This window comes from Podarcis raffonei, chromosome 9, assembly GCF_027172205.1.
Source record: "Podarcis raffonei isolate rPodRaf1 chromosome 9, rPodRaf1.pri, whole genome shotgun sequence".
In the NCBI taxonomy this organism is placed as follows: Eukaryota; Metazoa; Chordata; class Lepidosauria; order Squamata; family Lacertidae; genus Podarcis; species Podarcis raffonei.
In genome coordinates, this window is record NC_070610.1 from 4,833,938 (window position 1) to 4,854,040 (window position 20,103).

Genomic DNA, 20,103 nt, shown 5'->3' on the forward strand with positions numbered 1-20,103 from the left:
GTTACGGGGGGCTGATGTGCATGATCTGCCTTGTAATTTAGAAGTGGGAATACTTCAGCCACACAGCCTCTCTGTGATGACTGTGATGGTTCTAGGCGCATTTCCCTCAACCCCCATCTCCTCCAACCTGGCATCTCTCATGGTTGCTGTTGTAAAGGAAACTTGGAGTGTAGAGGTGGAGGAACACCGCTCTGTTCATGGAGACCAGAGCTGGTCTGGTTTGCCCCCCCCCCCCGGTTGAAATTTAGAGGGTCAGCCCTCTTGGGGGCAGAGGCCCTGTTACAATGATGGTGGTAATAACGGGGTCTAGATGGACCCAGCAGTCCAACAGTGCAAGGTGAGTGCTTCCCCCCACCCCATAGGATGTGTTGGGGGGCATAGAAGCCTCTGTGGCTCTGGCTGGGGGCAAAGGAGGTGGAGCCTCTGCCTCTTCTGACGCCTGCCTGCCTTCCAGGCTGAAAGGGATGAGGTAGAGGCCCATGACCCAGCTTTTTTGGACCAGAGCCCTGGCAATGATGAGACCTTCACCACTGAGGGAGCAGCTTCATGGCACCGGAAGGCCATGGGGAATTTGCCTGCTAGTAGATGTAGAAGGTACGTCTGAAGTAGGCCTAGGTGCACCAGTCCACACCAGCCCCTTGTGATGCTGGCGGATGTTTGGCCCCCTGGGAGAACAGGACCTGGGCCCCTTTCCCTCATCAGTCTCCCCTCCATGCATGTTGGGCTGGCAACGCTTCAAAGTGAGCTGGCAAGGTGGAAGAATCGGGCCTCTTTGCCTTCCCCCCCCTTACCATTCTGGGTGCTGCCGTGCTGTGTCTACCTCAGGAGCGCCCAGTGCCTGTGACCATCCTTTGCTGCTTCCCGTTTTCCTCAGTTCTGCAGCGAATGACTGTTTTGGTGAATACATCGGGCAGGGGGTCTTCACAGATGTACATTAAAGGGTCTCTGGAGATGGTGGCTAGCCTCTGCAATGAGGAACCAGGTCAACCTTAAGTGTCTTTTTACCTTTTGGTATTGGCTAAAGTAGGGACGCGGGTGGCGCTGTGGGTAAAAGCCTCAGCGCCTAGGGCTTGCCGATCGTCAGGTCGGCGGTTCGAATCCCCGCGGCGGGGTGCGCTCCCGTTGTTCGGTCCCAGCGCCTGCCAACCTAGCAGTTCGAAAGCACTCCCGGGTGCAAGTAGATAAATAGGGACCGCTTACTAGCGGGAAGGTAAACGGTGTTTCCGTGTGCGGCTCTGGCTCGCCAGATGCAGCTTGTCACGCTGGCCACGTGACCCGGAAGTGTCTCTGGACAGCGCTGGCCCCCGGCCTCTTGAGTGAGATGGGCGCACAACCCCAGAGTCTGTCAAGACTGGCCCGTACGGGCAGGGGTACCTTTACCTTTTACTATTGGCTAAAGTGGTTCTTCCCTCCCACCCATCTCCCCACACTGTGGCTCCCAACCTGCTCTCTGCTTATGCCCTGAATGAGAAGCTTGTTTATGAACTGGAAGCAAAAAGAGGCAAAGCATTTCATTTCATCTTCTTTTATTTCACAAGCCTTCAATTCAAAAAAAAATGAACCACAACTAGTAGATCTGATACATTATAATAAGTAAAAATGAATGTGATTTATAAAGGAGAAAAAACTTTGTACAAAAACATTAAAAATCCAACAGCAAATTGAATTCTTTAGAAGTACCAAATATTTCATGCAAAAGGTGAGCGCTACTGGCCAGTTGTAGAAATCCCCTGAACAAAATGGCAACAGCGTCACTATGTGGAAATTATGGCTCTTTCTAAAAGCAAAGACACAGACTTGGAATGTACTAAGTGGGTCAGAGCCACTAGGCCCTCCTCTATTGAGGTTTCTTGGGATTTAATAAATTAAAAAATAACATTAAAAGAAAGACTCCTGTCCTATTCTGCATATTTTAAAAATGACCAGTCTTTCTACTTACCTTGGCATCGTGGTAAGTATTGGCAAAGTGTTCTTTCTAAAGTGGACTCACTCACAAACTGCAGCTTGCATCAATAACTTAGTAACATGCATCAACTACTCTAGCACGGCTAACGGGTGGGGGGGTGCAAACGAACTATCAGGTCATTACGAGACAAAGCTAAAAGCATCCATCACTAATGGAGAAATGGAAGCACCATGCTTTAAAAGGTGGCAAAGGTATGAAAGCACAATTGTGAGGCAATTTATTCCAAGCAAACACGCTACACAATGATGACTTCTTTCTATTCACTTTTCTTGGGGAGGAGGAGAGATTCCCTGTCACACACACGCACACACACGCACACACAAGTACCGAATAAAAGTGTGGGATCAACAACACAGACATAGAAAGGAAATAATAATTGTTCCTATGAGCCTTTATTCTTGGTTTCTGTTTCCATCTGAGTTCATCCAAGACTAGTAATATTGGAGCGACCGCCAGGAGGTGCAACAATGCGATGCCCAGTGCGACGTGGGTTGTTATCATCTACCTGAGCACCTGTGCAACAGCAATCCAGAAACAAGGTGAGAGTTAATAGCTTCTCCAGCCTTTCATTTACTCAGAAATCAATGGCACAAGTAATTGCAAATGCTTAATATGAGCTAAACATCTTGCCCTTTTATACTGAAAATGAGGGCTGACCCACACAAATACTGATTTTACAAAGTACACCCCTGCGACATAATGTTTAGGATATGGCACTCTGAAGCGACAGTGCTCAAACCTTCATCGGACACTGAATCCTAAGTCTCTTCTGTAACTTTTCATCAAGGCTAATGGGTATTTGCCTACTGAACTAGTAGAAACACGGGTCCATCTACAGAAAACCAATGTGGTTTCCTCTGTGCAATTGTCTTTGACCTACACCTGCACACAAGACTTCTGGGAGTGGGCATCCTTTATCCAGACCTGAGCATGCAGGTGTAGCACTGAAAATGCAGAGAGACATGTACAGCACATCACAAGGCCGCAGTTCTCTCTGGGCTTCCCCTTACACTGAAAACCTCCTCCTTCTGCCAGTAAGTCATCAATGCTGGTCCTTACTAAATTACTGATGGATGGATTTGTACTAAGCAATTCTCTGCAGTGGACCCTGTTTTCAAAAAAAAAGGTTGCTGATACTGATAGTTTGTCACACCTGATAAGCTAAAGTTAGATTGATGGAGGTTCCTGATTGGTGGAGGCTGGTTTTTGGCAGGAGACGATTTAGTGGAAGGTGCAGGAGTTGCATATTTTGGTGTTGCTGGAACTTCATAGACTGGCCCATCGTACATTCCTCTGGAGACACCTTGCAATTCTGTTACCTGCATATCACAAACAGAAATGCAATTACATTTCAGTGGCCTGGCATTTGACCCACTCATCTCAAGCATAAGACCAATGAAAAATGTATGCAACAGAGCAAGGCTGCTGAGTCCCGCTTCCTCCATCATCATTTCCATCTTCTGTTCCCAAAGTGGGGAGATTTGCACATCCTAAGATTTAGTATTTTCTAAGCACCTAAAAGTGAAGTGCCGTGCAATCTAAGAAAGGGTTGCCAGCCTAATTGGGCCAGAAGGCCCCTTGGCATTTTGAAAAGGTGCAGTGGGCGCTAGTCACAAAATGGCTGGCATGGGAGCATGGCATAGCAGAAAATGGCTGCCACATCTCAAAAAGCCACATCTCAAAAAGGACCACAAAGTGGTGAAGGCCTGCCCCTCTCCCCTATTGGCACTGTGATTGGTCACAGAGAGAAGCTCCTTCCATCTTCTGCTAAGAATGGAAGACAAAGTGGGCACTGACAAGAATGCCAGTCAGAATTGTCACTGCTCCCTCATTGGAGGCTGGTTACTGTGGAGGAACACTATACATTAATTGGGAATCTGAAAAGCGGAAAGGCTCTGGGGAAAGACTTTATACCAGTGGAATTGATTACATCAAACCAGCACTGGTGGGCTCCACTTCTGGCAGAACTTTTTACGGTAGTAAATAACTCAGGCAAAGTATCATATAGCTGGAAACATGCTATAGTAGTTCAAATCTTTAAGAGAGGCTACCCAAACTTACCCTCCAATTATAGGCCAATTAGCCTGCTTTCAATAATTGGCAAGCTGTATGCCCGATTCCTCAGTAGCAAACTGACAATTTTTCTAAATGAACATAATATACTATCTGAAGTCCAGGCAGCCTTTCGTGAGAACTATTCAACATCAGACCACTGTCTAATGCTGTCCTTCCTAGCCGAGAAGTACACCAGGCCTCTACCGGGTAAACTCTTCGAGGCCTTCATGGATCTGAAATTAGTGCTCGATTCCATCCCCAGATCCCAGCTATGATCCGAATTAAATCTGATTTTGCAGGACAAAACGACTCCTCTTTCTTATAAAAGCCCTGTACAATGGAACCAAACTGCAGGTCTGATGCGGTTGGCAGGGACAGTTATCGAACAGCATCGAGATGACTAGGGGGGTGAGGCAGGGATGCATTTTGGCCCCCACACTGTTTTGCCTATTCTTAAATGACCTAGAAGAGAGCTTAATGGACCCAGGTGGGCACTTTCCAAAAAAAAGGAATGAGAAGGACCCCCTTGTTGTTATATGTGAATGACGCGGCCATCATCTCACATTCCAGACCAGGTTTTAAATATCTGATGAGGAAGTTTTCTAGAAATGGTTTATCCATTAATTATGAAAAATCTAAAATTTTAGTATTCGAAAGAAGCTTCTCCCGGTCTAAATGGGTGCTGGATGGCCATAACCTTGAACAGATTAAATACTTCAGTTATCTAGGGCTCACATTCCATCATACAGGATCTTGGAAGCACCACTGGCAAACCTCCCTTCAAAAGGCGGAGATCACGAAGCTAGCCATACTCAGATTCTTTTTCACAAAGGGCGGCAAATATGTTCCAGCAGCCTTAAGGGTCTTCAACGCAAAATCCGTTTCCCAACTCCTGTACGCTGCAAATGTCTGGCATAATGGGGACCTGCCAAAGCTAGATGGCTTTCAGGCAAAATTTCTACGATCTCTGCAGCAGGTACCCAACTGCGTCCCCAACTCCATACTTCTGTCAGAAGCTGGTGAATGCCCAATTCCAACTAAAGCGTGGTGGGCTGCCCTAAAACATTGGCTCAGGATTGTAGTGTTTGATCTAGGGAAGGGTTTGTACCAACACTTGACCAATGAGGAATTTGTCAGCATATGGCAGAAAACCATGGTTAGAAAAGCCACCTCTATTGGTCTGTCACCCCCCACCAACTTTATTACCTGGTTTATGAAGGTGCCCTAAAGACGTTAAAGCAAAGATTATGGGATAATACACACAGTGACTTGCGAGCTCGATCACACACAGTCTGTAGTCCGCTGGCAGTAGGAGTACAATATGGGCATGTCTTTAAGTTAACACCTTATATTAAAAACCTGACAGTACCAAATTATCAAAGGTTATTCACCAAAGCCAGACTAAATATCTTTCCTTCTGCAGTGTTGGATGGCAGGTTGAGAGGAGTTCCCTACCAGGACAGACTTTGCTCGTGTGCTCAAGACATCAATTCTATACAACATATTTTGCTGCACTGTGTGAAATATGAGCAAGCCAGGGCTGAACTGATATTACCCTTGCTGGTACCTTTCCCAGGAAAATCAGAGGCTCACTATGTCAGGTTCCTATTGGAAGACCGGACAAATGCTAGAACATTAGCAGTGGCAAAGTTTTTATCGGTGTTTGCAAGAAACAATGATCCCTATCTTTAAGTCTGAACAAAATGCTTGTTTAACCTGGAGGCAGGCTGTATGAATTGTGCATTGCTTTGTAACGATTTGTTGGGTCTCTGGACCGTAATAAAGATTGATTGATAATGCCAGGCACTGGGTATGCCAACCTGAAATTCCCCGAGGGCCCACAAATGATCAATGGATCATTTTCAATATTTCCCCCATCCCTGTAAAATGACAAAGCTTCAGCCAGCATTCTCATTTTTTTATTTAACTTTTATTCACATGTATAATGGGACGCGGGTAGCTCTGTGGGTTAAACCACAGAGCCTAGGGCTTGCCGATCAGAAGGTTGGCGGTTCGAATCCCCGTGACGGGGTGAGCTCCCGTTGCTCGGTCCCTGCTCCTGCCAACCTAGCAGTTCCAAAGCACGTCAAAGTGCAAGTAGATAAATAGGTACCGCTTCGGCGGGAAGGTAAACAGCGTTTCTGTGTGCTGCTCTGGTTCGTCAGAAGCGGCTTAGTCATGCTGGCCACATGACCCGGAAGCTCGGCCAATAAAGCGAGATGAGCGCCGCAACCCCAGAGTCGGCCATGACTGGACCTAATGGTCAGGGGTCCCTTTACCTCTAAGGAAAAGCAGGACATTCCAGGATCAAATCAGAAAGCGGGGCGGCTTCTGTAAATCCAGGACTGTCCCTGGAAAATAAGGGCATTTGGAGGGTCCCTAACGGTCAGGGGTCCCTTTACCTTTACAATGGCAAAACTCGTGTCTCAAAATGGACTGGAACTGGGCAGTGGATCTCAGTAATGATACAGCCACTGCGTATTTCCTCAGGCACATTGCTCTCTCTGAATTACAGAACTGGAGAGATGGAAGAGACCCCAAGGGTCATCTAGTCCAGTTCCCTGTAATGCAGGAATCCTGCCCACAGCCATCCCTGGGTGGGCTCAAACAGCCAGATGAAATGACCCATTGTTCTACAAAAATATATACATTCAAGCATCTGCACATTATAACATGTTATAGAAATGATTAGCAACAAGAAGTTTGGATATCTATACAAACCTACCTTATTCCTAATTTTGATGCGTTGATAAAGGTATTCAGGGAAGGGCTTCCGGGGAATGAAACGGCCCATTCCTTTACTTACATGGAGATTTCCATCTTCAAACACAATCTTCCCTTGGCTAATGACTATGAGGGGAGCACCGTGACATTCCATGCCTTCAAATATATTATATTCAACAGCCTGCAATGGGGAGGCCAGAACATGCAGTTAATTCTCATTTATTGATAGGCATGAATGATTTATACGGCATTAAATTGTAGAAGGTGTTAAACATGATAGTTAATTTTCTTTAATAGTCAGGGAGTCAAAACCATTAAAACGTCACGGTGTGGTGGCACAAAGTGGCAGCGATGATGGCAGGTTTCGGCAAAGTCTCACCGGAAATTGGCACAGAAGCTGGTGGCGCTTTTCTGCCAGTGGGGTGCTGCCTTGGGGGCTTCTGCCATCCAAGGTGGGTGCTTCACCCCACCTCACAGGTGGGCCGGCCCTGCTGCCTGTGTATCTTTGATGGTAGCCGCACTGGCATCCATTCTCTAGACACAATTGGGTGATGCACACATGCAGTAAGGAGCAATTGGGCACATGTTGTGCTGCCGTGGTTGAGGGTATTTTTTGACAGCCTGCAGCAGTAGTGCCTTAAGTAGTTCTCCAAAAAACTGAAGAGCTTTTCCTCTTACCGACTTATGGCTTTTGGCTGTGATGGTCTTCGCCTTCTCTGGGTCCCAGATCACAATGTCAGCATCCGAACCCACAGCGATTCTACCCTTTCGCGGATAGAGGTTAAAGATTTTGGCTGCATTGGTACTAGTAATGGCAACAAACTGGTTCTCATCCATTTTACCTGAAGACTAAGATAAATTTTCCATGAGTAACGTATCTTAAGAATAGTAGTATATGTGTACATACAACAGAGATGAGAGGTGGTGGTCAACAAAATTTTACTCAGAGAACATCTAAGTCACTGGGAACAAATGGACAAGATCTGCCATTAAATCACCGGTATTCTTTCCTGCAGCAGATTAAGAGCCACCAGGAATATGTATGCGGATGTAGACAGGTATTAGATTTGGTGGCTCTTCCTGGAATTAGTTATGGATTTATTTATTTATTTATTTATTAAAAAGGTAATTGAGTTTAAAAAAATAATTCTTAACATACCAGCAGATGGCAAATGAAGCTAGCAGTTGAGACTTGGAATTCAGAGGGGCAAAATGCCAGAAAAATTGCATGGCAAGTGGAAGAAGCCTGTTGATTTGCTTAGTTATAGTGGCTATTGTGGGTAAAATGACTGTTTGGCCCCGTTAGAATAAAGGATGATGAACCTGGTGGGTTGACTGGGCTATTTGTCCTTCCCCAACCTGCTGCCCGCTACTAAATCTGGAGCACAACTGCCATAAACTCCATCTAGGCTAGCCAGTGGCCAAGGATGATATGAGTTGTAGCACAATACAACCGGACCACACCAGGTTAATGAAGGCTGAATGAATGGTTAATTCATTAACTGAATGAAGGTTAATGAAGATATTAAGCTCTGAAGGAGGCTGCCACCAGAACAAGGAGTGGAGCAAGTAGAGATTTTAAGGGAAGGTAAAGGCAAAGGAACCCTGGACGGTTAAGTCCAGTCAAAGGCGACTATGGGGTGTGGTGCTCATCTCACTTCAGGCCGAAGGAGCTGGTGTTTGTCCACAGACAGCTTTCCAGGTCATGTGGCCAGCAGGACAAAACCGCTTCTGGTGCAACAGGACACCATGACAGAAGCCAGAGCGCACAGAAACGCCTTTTACCTTCCTGCCGCAGCAGTACCTATTTATCTACTTGCACTGGCATGCTTTCAAACTGCTAAGTTGGCAGGAGCTGGGACAGAGCAACAGGAGTTCACCCTGTCGCAGGGATTCGAACCGCTGACCTTCTGATCAGCAAGTCCAGGAGACTCAGTGGTTTAGACGACAGTGCCACCCGCGTCCCTTTTAAGCAGAGATGAAGCATGGGGGAGGGGCGAGATGATGGTGCTGATGGATACAAGAGAGATTGCTGGGAGGAGATGGAGGAAGCATCACTTAAGATCTTGGGACTATGTGAGTACAGTGGAACCTCTACTCATGACTACAATCCGTTCCAGAGGCCCGTCCGAAAGTTGAAACAGGTCTCTGGGAGGGGCGCCGTTGTGCGCAGGCACGGGCGGCGATTGCCTGCTTCTGTGCATGTGCGAACAGCAATTGCTGCTTCTGTGCATGCACGAATGGCGGCAAACCCACCGGTTACTTCCGGGTTTGCCGCGGACGTTGGGCAAATTGGAGGCGAGCGGAGCCAGACGTAAGAAGAGGTTTGACTGCAGCTCCCAGAAGCTGCCACAATATTCATGGGCCATACAAGTAGTACTTGGGAATAGGGGCAATGAGATAGGCTTGGTTTCAAAGGAAAAAAGAGAACCATGTGCCTCAGTGAGTAAGAGAATAGGCTAACCAAGCTGCAGAGGCAAGGGGAGAAAACCACTGAGAACTTGACACTGTCCCCAGCACCTTGTTTCGGGCAGGTCTCACATGCATGAACTTGGTGCAAAGGACCCACGGATGACTTCAACAACTGGGGTCCAGGTGCTTTTGGGACTGCCTGAGTCCCTATGCTCCACCACAATCGCTCAGATCAGGGTGGTCCAATATGTGGCCCATGAGGCCTTTGGTGGCGGCTCCAGGCAGGGCCTAGCAAGTGCTTTCCCAGCTTTGGAAAGGAGGTGGGAGGGCTCTAGGATCCTGCCAGAGCCATTCCCAAAGCCAGCCAAGTGTTTACTGGGCTTTGGGAAGGTGCCCCCTTGGCTCGGTGCCCAGTGTGGGGGAACTGGTTGCGCTGCCCTAAATCCAGTGCTGCCACCCCCTTATACTTCTGCAAACCTTGGGCTTATCCCAAGCCTGCTGATACTGTGTGTGTGCGCGCGTAGTTGTTTTGGCAATGCAAGTGACAGCACCGACAGAATTGAATTGGGAGAAATAATGATAATATCAGCATTTTAACTGAGTCCAGAAGCAGACTGGTAACTAGCAGTCTTACCCATAGGCACTAGGGGTGCGGGGCACCCAGTTGCCAGGCTCTCAGGGGCGCCAGGCCGAGAGTCCAGGGCCCAAGAGTTGAGTCCGGGGAAGAGTCTGCCCATCGGTTGGAGCGCCGCAGCAGGCTCTTCTGCTGTGGGCGGCTCTAAGCCGCAAGTTTAGGGGTGACTGAGCCAGCAAGGGGCTGAGGTGGCCGGCTGGCTCCGCCCTTCTGCATGGCTGGGACTGGGCAACCTGGGGTGGGGGGTGCTGGGTGGATCTTTGCACCCCGGCACCGCATATGCTTAAGACAGCCCTGGTAACTAGTGTCACTGATGTGTGGTGGCGCAAAGCTTCTGCCTCCCAGAAACATTTTGGCAGCCACACTTTGTAGAAAAAGGAAGTTTCCTGGTCGCCTTTAAATGAAGTTCCAGCATCATAGTAGAGCATCACAGCAGCCCAGGCTGGCAGAGTTGTGTGTCCTGAGGCCCCGGTGTGTGAGTCCAAATAAAAGGCCCTGGGTGTTGGCCCACTGACCCCAGTCCCCTCTAGCTAAAAGTTAGATTTGGAAATCTCTGAGCAGTACAGGGCAGGATCTGGTGTAAAGCAGCAGCTGCCTTTGCTTACCACACACTTATCCCAGACCACGGTCATTCTTTCCTCAATTCCATTTACTCCTTCTGGAATCAGAGTGAAGTTGTCCTTTCCAACCGCTTTCTGGGCTGTGCTATAGGTACAGTGGGCACTTCCAGTCACTTGCAGGTCACCACTGAAGGAACATAGAGGGGAGACAGAAATATTTTTAAAGGCTGGAGGCAAGGATGTGGGTTGCTTACCATTTGTGTTTCTAGCTACTGGTGCCACACATTCATTCAGGAATGTATACTCTATGGTTAACTACTGCTTTTCAATTCTGTTAACCTCTCCAGTCTCTGCTTCCACATTCACATCAATACTATTCTCCAAAGTATTGTTCTTTGGGTATCTTTCCTAGTGTTTTTCAGGTCTCTGTTAACAGCATCAGTAAGGCAAACCAAAGTGAAACTGAACAGCAATTTTGTTTACAGATTATTTTTTTAAAAACTCACTCTATACAATCATCCCACTAAGGACCTAGTTAGATGTTCCATGGGAGGCCTGTGAACCATCTGATGACGGACTGATTGATTGATTTGTACTGAAAAGCAGTCACAGAAGACTGCCAGTTTGAGTGGATGGGGATGAGGCTATCTAATCCTTTTCCTTCCTGTCACTTAAAACCATCCTTTCCGAGCCGATTTCCCTGTCAAAGGGGAAGAGGGTAAGCTGCCTGGGGTAATTCTGAACAGGGTAAGGTCAGGAAGGGAAAGGGCTAAGCAGACTCCTCCCCTGTTTTGGGGGTGTCACATGTCTCCTGCATAATGTCTAATTTCACTCTGAGCTAAATACAGTATTTGCTATTCCCTTACAAACAAGAACAAATCTGACAATAATCAAACCACATCAAAATACTTGTCTATTATTACATATTACTTCTCCACTTTAGCTGACATCCAAGAGGCTCAAGGACTCCCTTGGCTGAATTGGTGGTTTACAAGCAGTTGCAGTTTAATACCATGCTAAAAGTGAGGTCAAATGATCAGGTGTTGTAGGATCCAGACTCAGAGGCGGTGAGGTCACAAATGCTGCAGCCTTGGCCCAATTTTTGCTCCAATAATGTGTCCCGTCTGTCCCCAGGCTGGCAGTGATTGGTTCCCCGAAAACAAGAGCACCTTGGGGAATGGAAACACACAACCGATTATACCATCCTTTTAATTTATTTTTAATTTATTTTTAAAATGTATATACCACCCTTCATCCGAAGATCACAGGGTGGTTCAAAACAAAAATACAAAAAATACAAAATGAGAACACAAAATACAAAATAGACAAAAGCAAACTAATCACCCCACCTCCCACAAACACATTTAAGGACATAGTATGTTAATCAACCAAAGGCCTGATTAAAGAGAAAAGTTTTTGCCCGGTGCCTAAAGATATGGAAGGAGGGCACCAGGCAAGGCTCCCTGGGGATAGCATTCCCCAAACAGGGAGCCACCACAGAGAAGGCATGTTCTCATGTTGCCACCCTTCAGAACTCTTGTGGAGGAGGCACACAAATGAGGATCTTAGATGATGATCGCAGGGTCTGAACTGGTTCATATGGGAAGAGACAGTCCTTGAGGCATTGCAGTTGTGAACCATTTAAGATTTTATGGGTCAAAACCAGCACTTTGACTTGAGCCCAGAAACTAATCGGCAGCCAGTGCATTCAGGCCACAATTGGTGTAATATGCTTAAACTTTCATGCCCTGGGGAGCAACCTGGACACCAAATTCTGAACCAGCTGAAGTTTCCAAACCATCCTCAGGTAGCCCTATGTATAACGTGTTGCAGCAATCTTACCTAGAGATCACCAGAGCATAGATGACAGAAGTTAGGTTTTCCGGTCTAAGGAACTGCCTACATCCTAACAGCAACCTAAAAGCCACATTCCCCTACCATTCGTTAACTAACATTGGAGACAATGTAAAGACTAGTCAAATTAAACTAATGTTATCGTAAATGAATCAACTAACAATCATCGTCCACTTCATGTATGAAACAAATTAAAAATTAAAAATTAAAAAATTCCATCCAGTAGCACCTTAGCAACCAACTAAGTTTGTTATTGGTATGAGCTTTCGTGTGCATGCGCACTTCTTCAGATACCTTGCATGCACACAAAAGCTCATACCAATAACTAACTTAATTGGTCTCTAAGGTGCTACTGGAAAGAATTTTTTTATTTTGTTTCGACTACGGCAGACACAGCCATGGCAGCCTGAATGATATATACTCAGAAATGGAAGGAGAGAAAAGCACCAACGAAGGAGGAATAGCAGGTGACACTGATGGAGTATGCAGAATTAGCAAAATTAACTAACAGAATAAGAGAACAGGAAGAAGGAGCCTTTAAGGAAGATTGGAAAATGTTTGTAGAAGATTTGAATAATTATTGTAAACAAGTTAAAACGTTAGCAGGGTTAGAGTAAATTCAGCAGTTTAAATTAAGTGAAGATATAATGAGAAAGGAGATAAAATAAAATATATGTAATATGCACTAGTAATGGATAACTAAAACAAACCATGGAGGAGGGGAAGGAAAGTAAATGATTATGGTTATATTGATTTTTTAAAAAATATTTTATTTAGGATTTTCTTGTTTTACAGAAGTGTAATGCCTCGTATTTTTTTCCCCCCATGTAACATTTTTACAAATCCGTTTCATTTGTTGAGGCATTAGGGGGAGAAGAAAGAAAAAGAAAAAGAAAGGGGGGGTGGAGGGAGGGAAGATGGATGGGGGTGGGGTCAGGTGGTGGTGTTTCTATTATGCTTAGTGTATGTAGAGTTTGGTGTCAGCGTTGCTTGTGTTGTTCACTTGTGTTCCTTTGGTGGTGAGAGAGTTTGGGGTTGGCCTAGGGTGTGATTGTTTGTTTGTGATTGGCTGTGGTGATCTTTGTTTTCGTGTGTGAGTGGGGTGTGTGTGTGTTTTGGATCAGGTTAGCCATATTGATTTGTATGCTGTTGGTGGATTATTGTCATTGTCCTGTTGGGTTGTGTATGTGATAAAGGGGAGCCATACCGGGGTGAAGGTGTCTTCTTCTGTTTGTCCCCGTGTCAGTTTCAGTTTATTAGTTAATTTTTCCAGTAGGGCTGTTTCCCATACTATTTGGTACCATTGGTCCATGCTTACTCCTGACAGGTCTCTCCAGTGTCTGGTTATGGTGTTTCTGGCTGCTGAAAGTAGGTGGGTTATGAGTTCTTTGTGGTGTAATGGTTATATTGATTTGAATTTGAAAATCTGTAATGGAAAATTATAGATATATAAAGAGCTCCAGAGAGACATGTTTAAACAGAAGAAAATATTTCCTCACCAGGGAGCTAGTCTATCTATTCTGAGGGATTATCAAAGTAGTTCATGGGCCCCTTCACTTTCCCAAGCTCTCAGTCCTGCAGACTTTCAGTAGAGATATGCAAGTGCAGCCAGCATTTCAGTCATCTTGCTCAGACTGACATGCTTTCAGCTGTTTGACTTTCAGGGATGCAACGAAAACCACAAGTAAATGCATATCTGAATGTACAGCAAGAATGTGATATATAAGGATGGCTTGATAAAGTCAATAAAGAATTTCTTAGTGGACTGGTCAAGAGCTAGTTGGCTTGCTTAAAAAAGGTAAAACAGCACAGCCAGAGAGGAAATGGGGGGAAGAACCCCATACTGGGATTTTGGTGGCCCCTTTCTCCATCTCACCCAGTTCCCTGGGGACCAGTCACTATGGCCAGACTGTGCGCCAAACGGTTCTCATGTGCACAGCCAAGAGGTGAGGTCTATGAGCTATGGATTGATTTAATGCAGAAAGCCATGAACCAGTTCAGAAGGAGAACCAATGCGCAGAAGAGGGGTGGTCCAAAAGAACTGAAAAGAAAGGAGCACTGGAAAAGGGGATGTGAAGCTGTACAGAACCAGCTCAGAGCATTCAACAAAGTTCAAGTCCTTCTCTTTAGCTTCTCTGTCATTACCATTTTACTCCCTTAGTGATTCCTGCTGGTTTGCACAGAGGTATTCATCACTCGATGACTCACTGCAGTATCAAGTAGCAATTTGCAAGGATAAATGAGGCAGCGCTCATCCAGCACCACGGACAGAATGTTTGCATAGTCTCCCCACATATACAAGGCTTTTCACTCAATAGAGTCACTTCATACATTGAGCCACAAGATATCCAGTGGTGAGAAAGCAAGCCATGGATATGTAGATATGGGGAAGACCTTTGTGCTGTGGCTTGGGAGTTCAAAATGGAGTACCGTATTTTTCGCTCTATTGGATGCATCGGATCATAGGAGGGAGAGAACAGGAAAAAAAAAATTTTTTCTTGTTCTCCCCCTCTAAGTCAAGGTGCGTCCTGTGCATTCAAGGTGCGTTCACCCGAAGCCTCTGGAGCCCAGCGGGAGTTCCAGCTGGGCTCTGGAGGCTTTGGGTTCCTTTCAACCTGCTCTTTGGGGCTGGCGGGGGGGGAGCACTGCTTTCCCCCACCTCCAGCCCCAAAGACCAGGTGGGGGAACAGCGGGAAGGTGGCACTCCGCCTCCCCGCTGTCCCCCGAGCTTATGGGGCTGGCAGTGGGGAGAAGCACTGCTTTCCCCCACCGCCAGCCCCCAAAGCAGGTCGGGTTTGGAGGCTGCTATCTGCAAGCCTTGGGAGCCCGCAGGAACTCCCGCCGAGCTCCCAAGGCTTGTGGATATCTGCCCGAAGCCTGGAGAGCGAGAGGGGTCAGTGCGCACCGACCCCTCTCGCTCTCCAGGCTTCAGCGAAAGCCTGCATTCACCCCATAGACGCACACACATTTCCCCTTCATTTTTGGAGGGCGTCCTATAGAGCGAAAAATACGGTAATTTGTTCTTTCTAGCACCTTGAAAAGAAGCGACATTATTTGGTGTCTCAAAGCACTGGATAAAGGTACTTCTGTTTGTATTGGGATGAGAACAGTCCTCTCTTCAGTGTGCTCATTCACGGAATTACTACTGAAGCAAGTCCAAATAGCCTGATCCTATAGCCTCGCCTTTGCCCCAAGAGCCCAGAGTCCCCCAGACAAGGACCCATGTCTAGAAGTCCAACGTTTCAGATACATGATATTGACCTTCTGATCAGCAAGCCTTAGGGTCTTTGGTTTAGACCACAGCGCCACCCACGTTCATAAATGTACATAAATAGATGTTCATAAATGTACCAAGCAAACACATACAAATATGTAAACCACATGTCTGAAACCCACAGAAAAGTCCTGAAACCATTTTCTCTCTCCCAAAATGACCTCAAATATTACTCTGCAAGGTCGAAAGAAATGGGAAATCTCCCCATTGTCTCTTTCACAAATCCTGTCTTAAGGGCACATCTAAAATATGAATAGGGTGTAAACCTGTGACCTGGATTCAGGAATTGAGTAGTTATCATAACAAAAGAGTGCTCAGGATGCCCAGGTAATCCAATCAGGTAACCTGGCAGACAGGAAGAAACGACACACCCAGATTTCCGCCCCTTCTCTGATGTATTAAGGGGGTAGTCTTGGGCCACACCCCTTCTGTGATGTATGTATGATGTTTCTGGGGGTGGTCTTGGACTCTAGGGCGGGCAATTTAAAAAGTCTATATAATGGCTTGGGCCCATGGCTCGGGGTCCCTCCCCCCCCTCCTGTGTGTGGGGAGGAACACCCTGTTGCAACAGCTTTAATAACGATCAGGCTTACTAGCTGCTTTGCTTCTCAATATTTTCTCGTTGGTCTCTGTTATTTTCTCCTACCGGTAGAGAACCTACAAAAGGACTTTCTATGGGCTCTTGGATACCCCATAAGGGAAAAGGAGCAGTTTTTTTCTCATAACAGTATGAAAGGCTGCATTCTGTACCTTTCTTTCTAGCCAGTGAAATGATGTCAGCTGCACTCTTGCTCATGACCTTGGTGATATACAACGGACAGTTGATGCGACTAGCTATGGTGATGGCTCGGAAAACAGCTTCTGCTTCAAGCTGAAATAAGGAAAGAAATTCAGTCAAAGTAACCTCATTATTACCTTGCAAATTTTTCACACAGGTATTTCCCAGATTCCAGCCACTTTCCTCTTCTGCTTTATGAACAGTTCCTCATCCCTCAACCCCCTTCCTCTTTTAACTGACTTACAAACATATAACCCTTCCTGCTACTTCACACTTTGCTTTTTCTGCAAGCAGAATTAATTTGAAGCTATACACAAATTTCAGAATACTGCTTACAGGAAAAAAGATTTCTCACCCCTGATCTAAATGGCATGAATGGCTCAAGGTGGTACCTGAAAAAACTCCTACAACTTCAAAAACATTAAAAACTGAATGTAATCAGCTTGCCACATTGCAAGCAACTGCTATACTGAAGTGTTCATCACCAGAGTGACCCCTTTCTTCTTTAATATTCTCATAGAAGTCAATGGAGCATTTGCAGGCGATCAGCTTCAAGGCCACAGCTTAAAATTTTGTTATTAAGGTGTTCTGTATTGAGGTATTATTATCACAGAATCACAAAGTGATGTGAAGTGCTTATGGATTTCTCTTGGTTTGGTTAGTTCTGCTAGAAAAAAATGGTAGACACTTTAACGCATAGCTCCTGCAGCCCTTAGACTGAACTTGAACACAGCTCTCACCTCCTCCGGCCTGCTCAAGGCGTGGCCCTCTGGTCCAGTGATGCCCATCTCCAGCATACGCTTTTGTTCCTGAGGAGGTAATAGACAAAAGATGATGGCCAACAGGTTACAAATATAACAACTGATATGTATCAAAAGTCTCTTGTATACACTGTATTCAGTCATGTCTGTTGGTTAAGGAACAACATTTATTGTTAGCATTTAAATATCATCCAATCAACTATGTATTCTGCGTAGTTTACAGATTTCGGATATTCCAATCTGCTTTTACTGCATAATGTTCCTGATTTATAATTTTAACTGCTGCTGTTTTAACTATGTGTTATGCTAGGTGCCTGTTTTATTTTTAAATTGTTTTAAACTACAGGCATGTCTGGAGGATGTGGACCATTTGGATCCCTTCCAATCGGGATTCAGGCTCCACCATGGGACAGAAACCACCCTGGTTGACTGGTCAATGATCTCTGGCAGGTTAGGGACAGAGGTGAAAGTTGTTTCCTGGTTCTGCTGGATCTCTCAGCAGCTTTTGATACCATCAACCATGGTATCCTTCCGGACCATCTAGGAAGGTTGGGAGTGTGGGGCACTGTTACACAATGGTTCCACTCCTTCCTGGGTCATGTCCAGGAAGTTGCATGGGGAGATGAGTGCTCAGACCCCTCAACATTCACTTGTGGGGTGCCTCATGACTCCACCCTCTCTCTCATGCTCTTTAACATCCATATGAAACTGCTGGGAAAGGTCATCAGGTGGTTTGGGCTGGGTGTTCACCAATATGCTCTACCTCTCATTTAAATCAGAAACAGTGAATGTGATGAACCTGGTCCTGTGTGTCTGGAGGTGTCTGGAGGATGGAGGGTAATCAATGGATTCAGGTTGAATCCTGACAAGACAGAGGTACTGCTTCTGGGGGACGGGGGGGGGCAATCAGGTGTGAAGGACTTCCTGGTCTTGAATGAGGTAACTGTGCCCCTAAAGGACCAGGTGTGCAGCCTTGGGGTCATTTCGGACTCACAGCTGTTCATGGAAGCAGAGCTTAATTCTGTGTCTGGGGTGGCTATCTACCAGCTCCATCTGGTATGGTGGCTGAGACCCTTCCTGCCTGCACACTGTCTCACAGAGTGGGGAATGCACCAGTTATTTCCTGCTTGGGACTACTGCAATGTGTGCTATGTGGGACTACCTTTGAAGGTGACTCAGAAACTACAGCTAATCCGGAATGCGGCAGCTAGACTGGTGACTTGGAGGGCCACTGGGACCATATAACACCTGTCTTAAAGAATCTATGTTGGCTCCCAGAACATTTCTGAGCAAAACTCAAAGTGTTGGTACTGACCTTTCAAGCCCTAAATAGCCTCAGCCCTGTATATATGAAGGAGCATCACCACCTGCATCGTTCTGCCTGGACACTGAGGTCCAGCTCTGAGGGCCTTCTAGTGGTTCCCTCACTGTGAGAAGCAAAGTTACAAGGAACCAGACAGAAGGCCTTCTCAGTAGTTGTCCCCGCCCTGTGGAATAGCCTCCCATCAGATGTCAAAAGGGAAGTTTTTAATGTTTAATATTTTATTGTGTTTCTTATATTTTGTTGGAAGCTGCCCATAGTGGCTGGGGCAACCCAGTCATTTGGGCAGCATGTTGTTGTTTGCTTTTAGCTGGAACTGTTTTTGGCCATGAATAGCACCACAAAAACTCAAAAATAAAATGAAATAAATTAAATTTCTGGCAAACTCAGAGGCCCATTCGCTTCTTCCACCACAACTAAAATGCACTGATAATTATTACAGATTCTATATGCTAACTGCCTGACAGAATTTTGAAAATGTCCACCTGTTCCAAGGCCTCCCTTCTTGACTGTTTCATCGCTTAAGATCTACCTGGTTCTAAGCATGGACATCTAAGGCCAGGTGGCACTTGAATTGGTACCAATTTGTCACATAGGTCTTTCTGGGACAGTTATGCAATAAAGAACCTCTTTTTGATACTAGCATCATCATCATCGCACCCAGTACTGAACTTTGGGCCAAATAATAATGTCTGCATGTTTTGGGTACCTTTCTGCAATCACAGCATGGCTTAAACACAGCCCAGGGTAAGCAGTCCAGTCCAGAGAAAGGCTAGCATCCATTAAGTCCTGGTGAAGCACGCAATTAAGCACATCTGTCCAATTGATATCAGTAGATTTTTCTATATTCAGGATTAACGGGAACCTATAAATTACTTTACATCTTATTTTAATTTTTCATGGCGTCAAGTAGGGCTCATTTTCAATTACTCCCTGTCACAACCATGACATTCAGCACTCATTACATTTTGCGAGGGCTTGATGACCATTGCTACTGCCACACTGCAGTACTAATCTACAACCAAATCAGATGGGTGGATAAGATGGCAAACATCTGTGCCCAACGAATCTACCTATCAAGGGTATCAGACAGCTCAAAGAATAAATGTAGAAGAAAAGTTTTTCTCACCTGAGCTATCAAATCTCCATTTTCAGCATGGACCATGATTACAGCTCCAAGACTTTTCAGAAAAGTAAAGGCTTCATAGAGCTATATACAGTACCAAGGGAACAGACAGCAATGACAGATTATTGTATATCCCAATTCTTTTATCCCCTTCTTTAAAACACACATGCATACACACATTTCCTTTCCTTTTAGGGTAGCACAACAGCCAAAAAAAGGGCAAAACTTTATTTCACTCTGTTTCTTCATCTCATCCCTTCTCATCAGCAAAGGAAAACACAGCGCTTGACACCAGTGGTGAATTGGTTCCCCCTCCCTGTCTGCTGAAATCCTAAGAATTAACCCCACCCAGATATGCTTTGGAGTAACACATTTAGCATCACATTTACTTTGGCTCTAATTCCACCACCTTCCAGATAAATGTTGTCAATATAAGTTTGACAGGAACCTGAACATTAAAAAAAATAAAAATCTGTAGATGCTTTCTTGTTTATGATTTCATGAAGAGCTCACAATTTAACTCAGATTCCCACAATTAGAAGGCAAGAACTTCTGCAAAGTTTTTGCGGAAAATTGGAAAAGTGATAAAGTCCCATCAAGATTAGAATGGATTCAAAAAATGGCTGAATACGCGGAAT

The 20,103-nt window shown here is 45.6% G+C and overlaps 1 protein-coding gene across 2 annotated transcripts in view; it reads right to left on the reverse strand.

The window, feature by feature from the left end:
• Positions 1-1,509: 1,509 nt before the first annotated feature.
• LOC128420745 (dihydropyrimidinase-related protein 1) overlaps positions 1,510-20,103 on the reverse strand; it is a 35,914-nt gene continuing 17,320 nt past the window's right edge. For both annotated transcript variants that reach the window (XM_053402602.1, XM_053402603.1), the window contains exons 6-14: positions 19,469-19,549; positions 16,998-17,066; positions 16,230-16,350; positions 11,364-11,520; positions 10,397-10,538; positions 7,424-7,594; positions 6,747-6,926; positions 3,120-3,285; positions 1,510-2,479 (exon numbers count right to left, since the gene is read on the reverse strand). In XM_053402602.1, the coding sequence (XP_053258577.1) occupies positions 2,388-2,479; positions 3,120-3,285; positions 6,747-6,926; positions 7,424-7,594; positions 10,397-10,538; positions 11,364-11,520; positions 16,230-16,350; positions 16,998-17,066; positions 19,469-19,549 (1,179 nt within the window). In that variant the 3' untranslated portion in view covers positions 1,510-2,387. The remainder of the gene's footprint in view (positions 2,480-3,119; positions 3,286-6,746; positions 6,927-7,423; positions 7,595-10,396; positions 10,539-11,363; positions 11,521-16,229; positions 16,351-16,997; positions 17,067-19,468; positions 19,550-20,103) is intronic.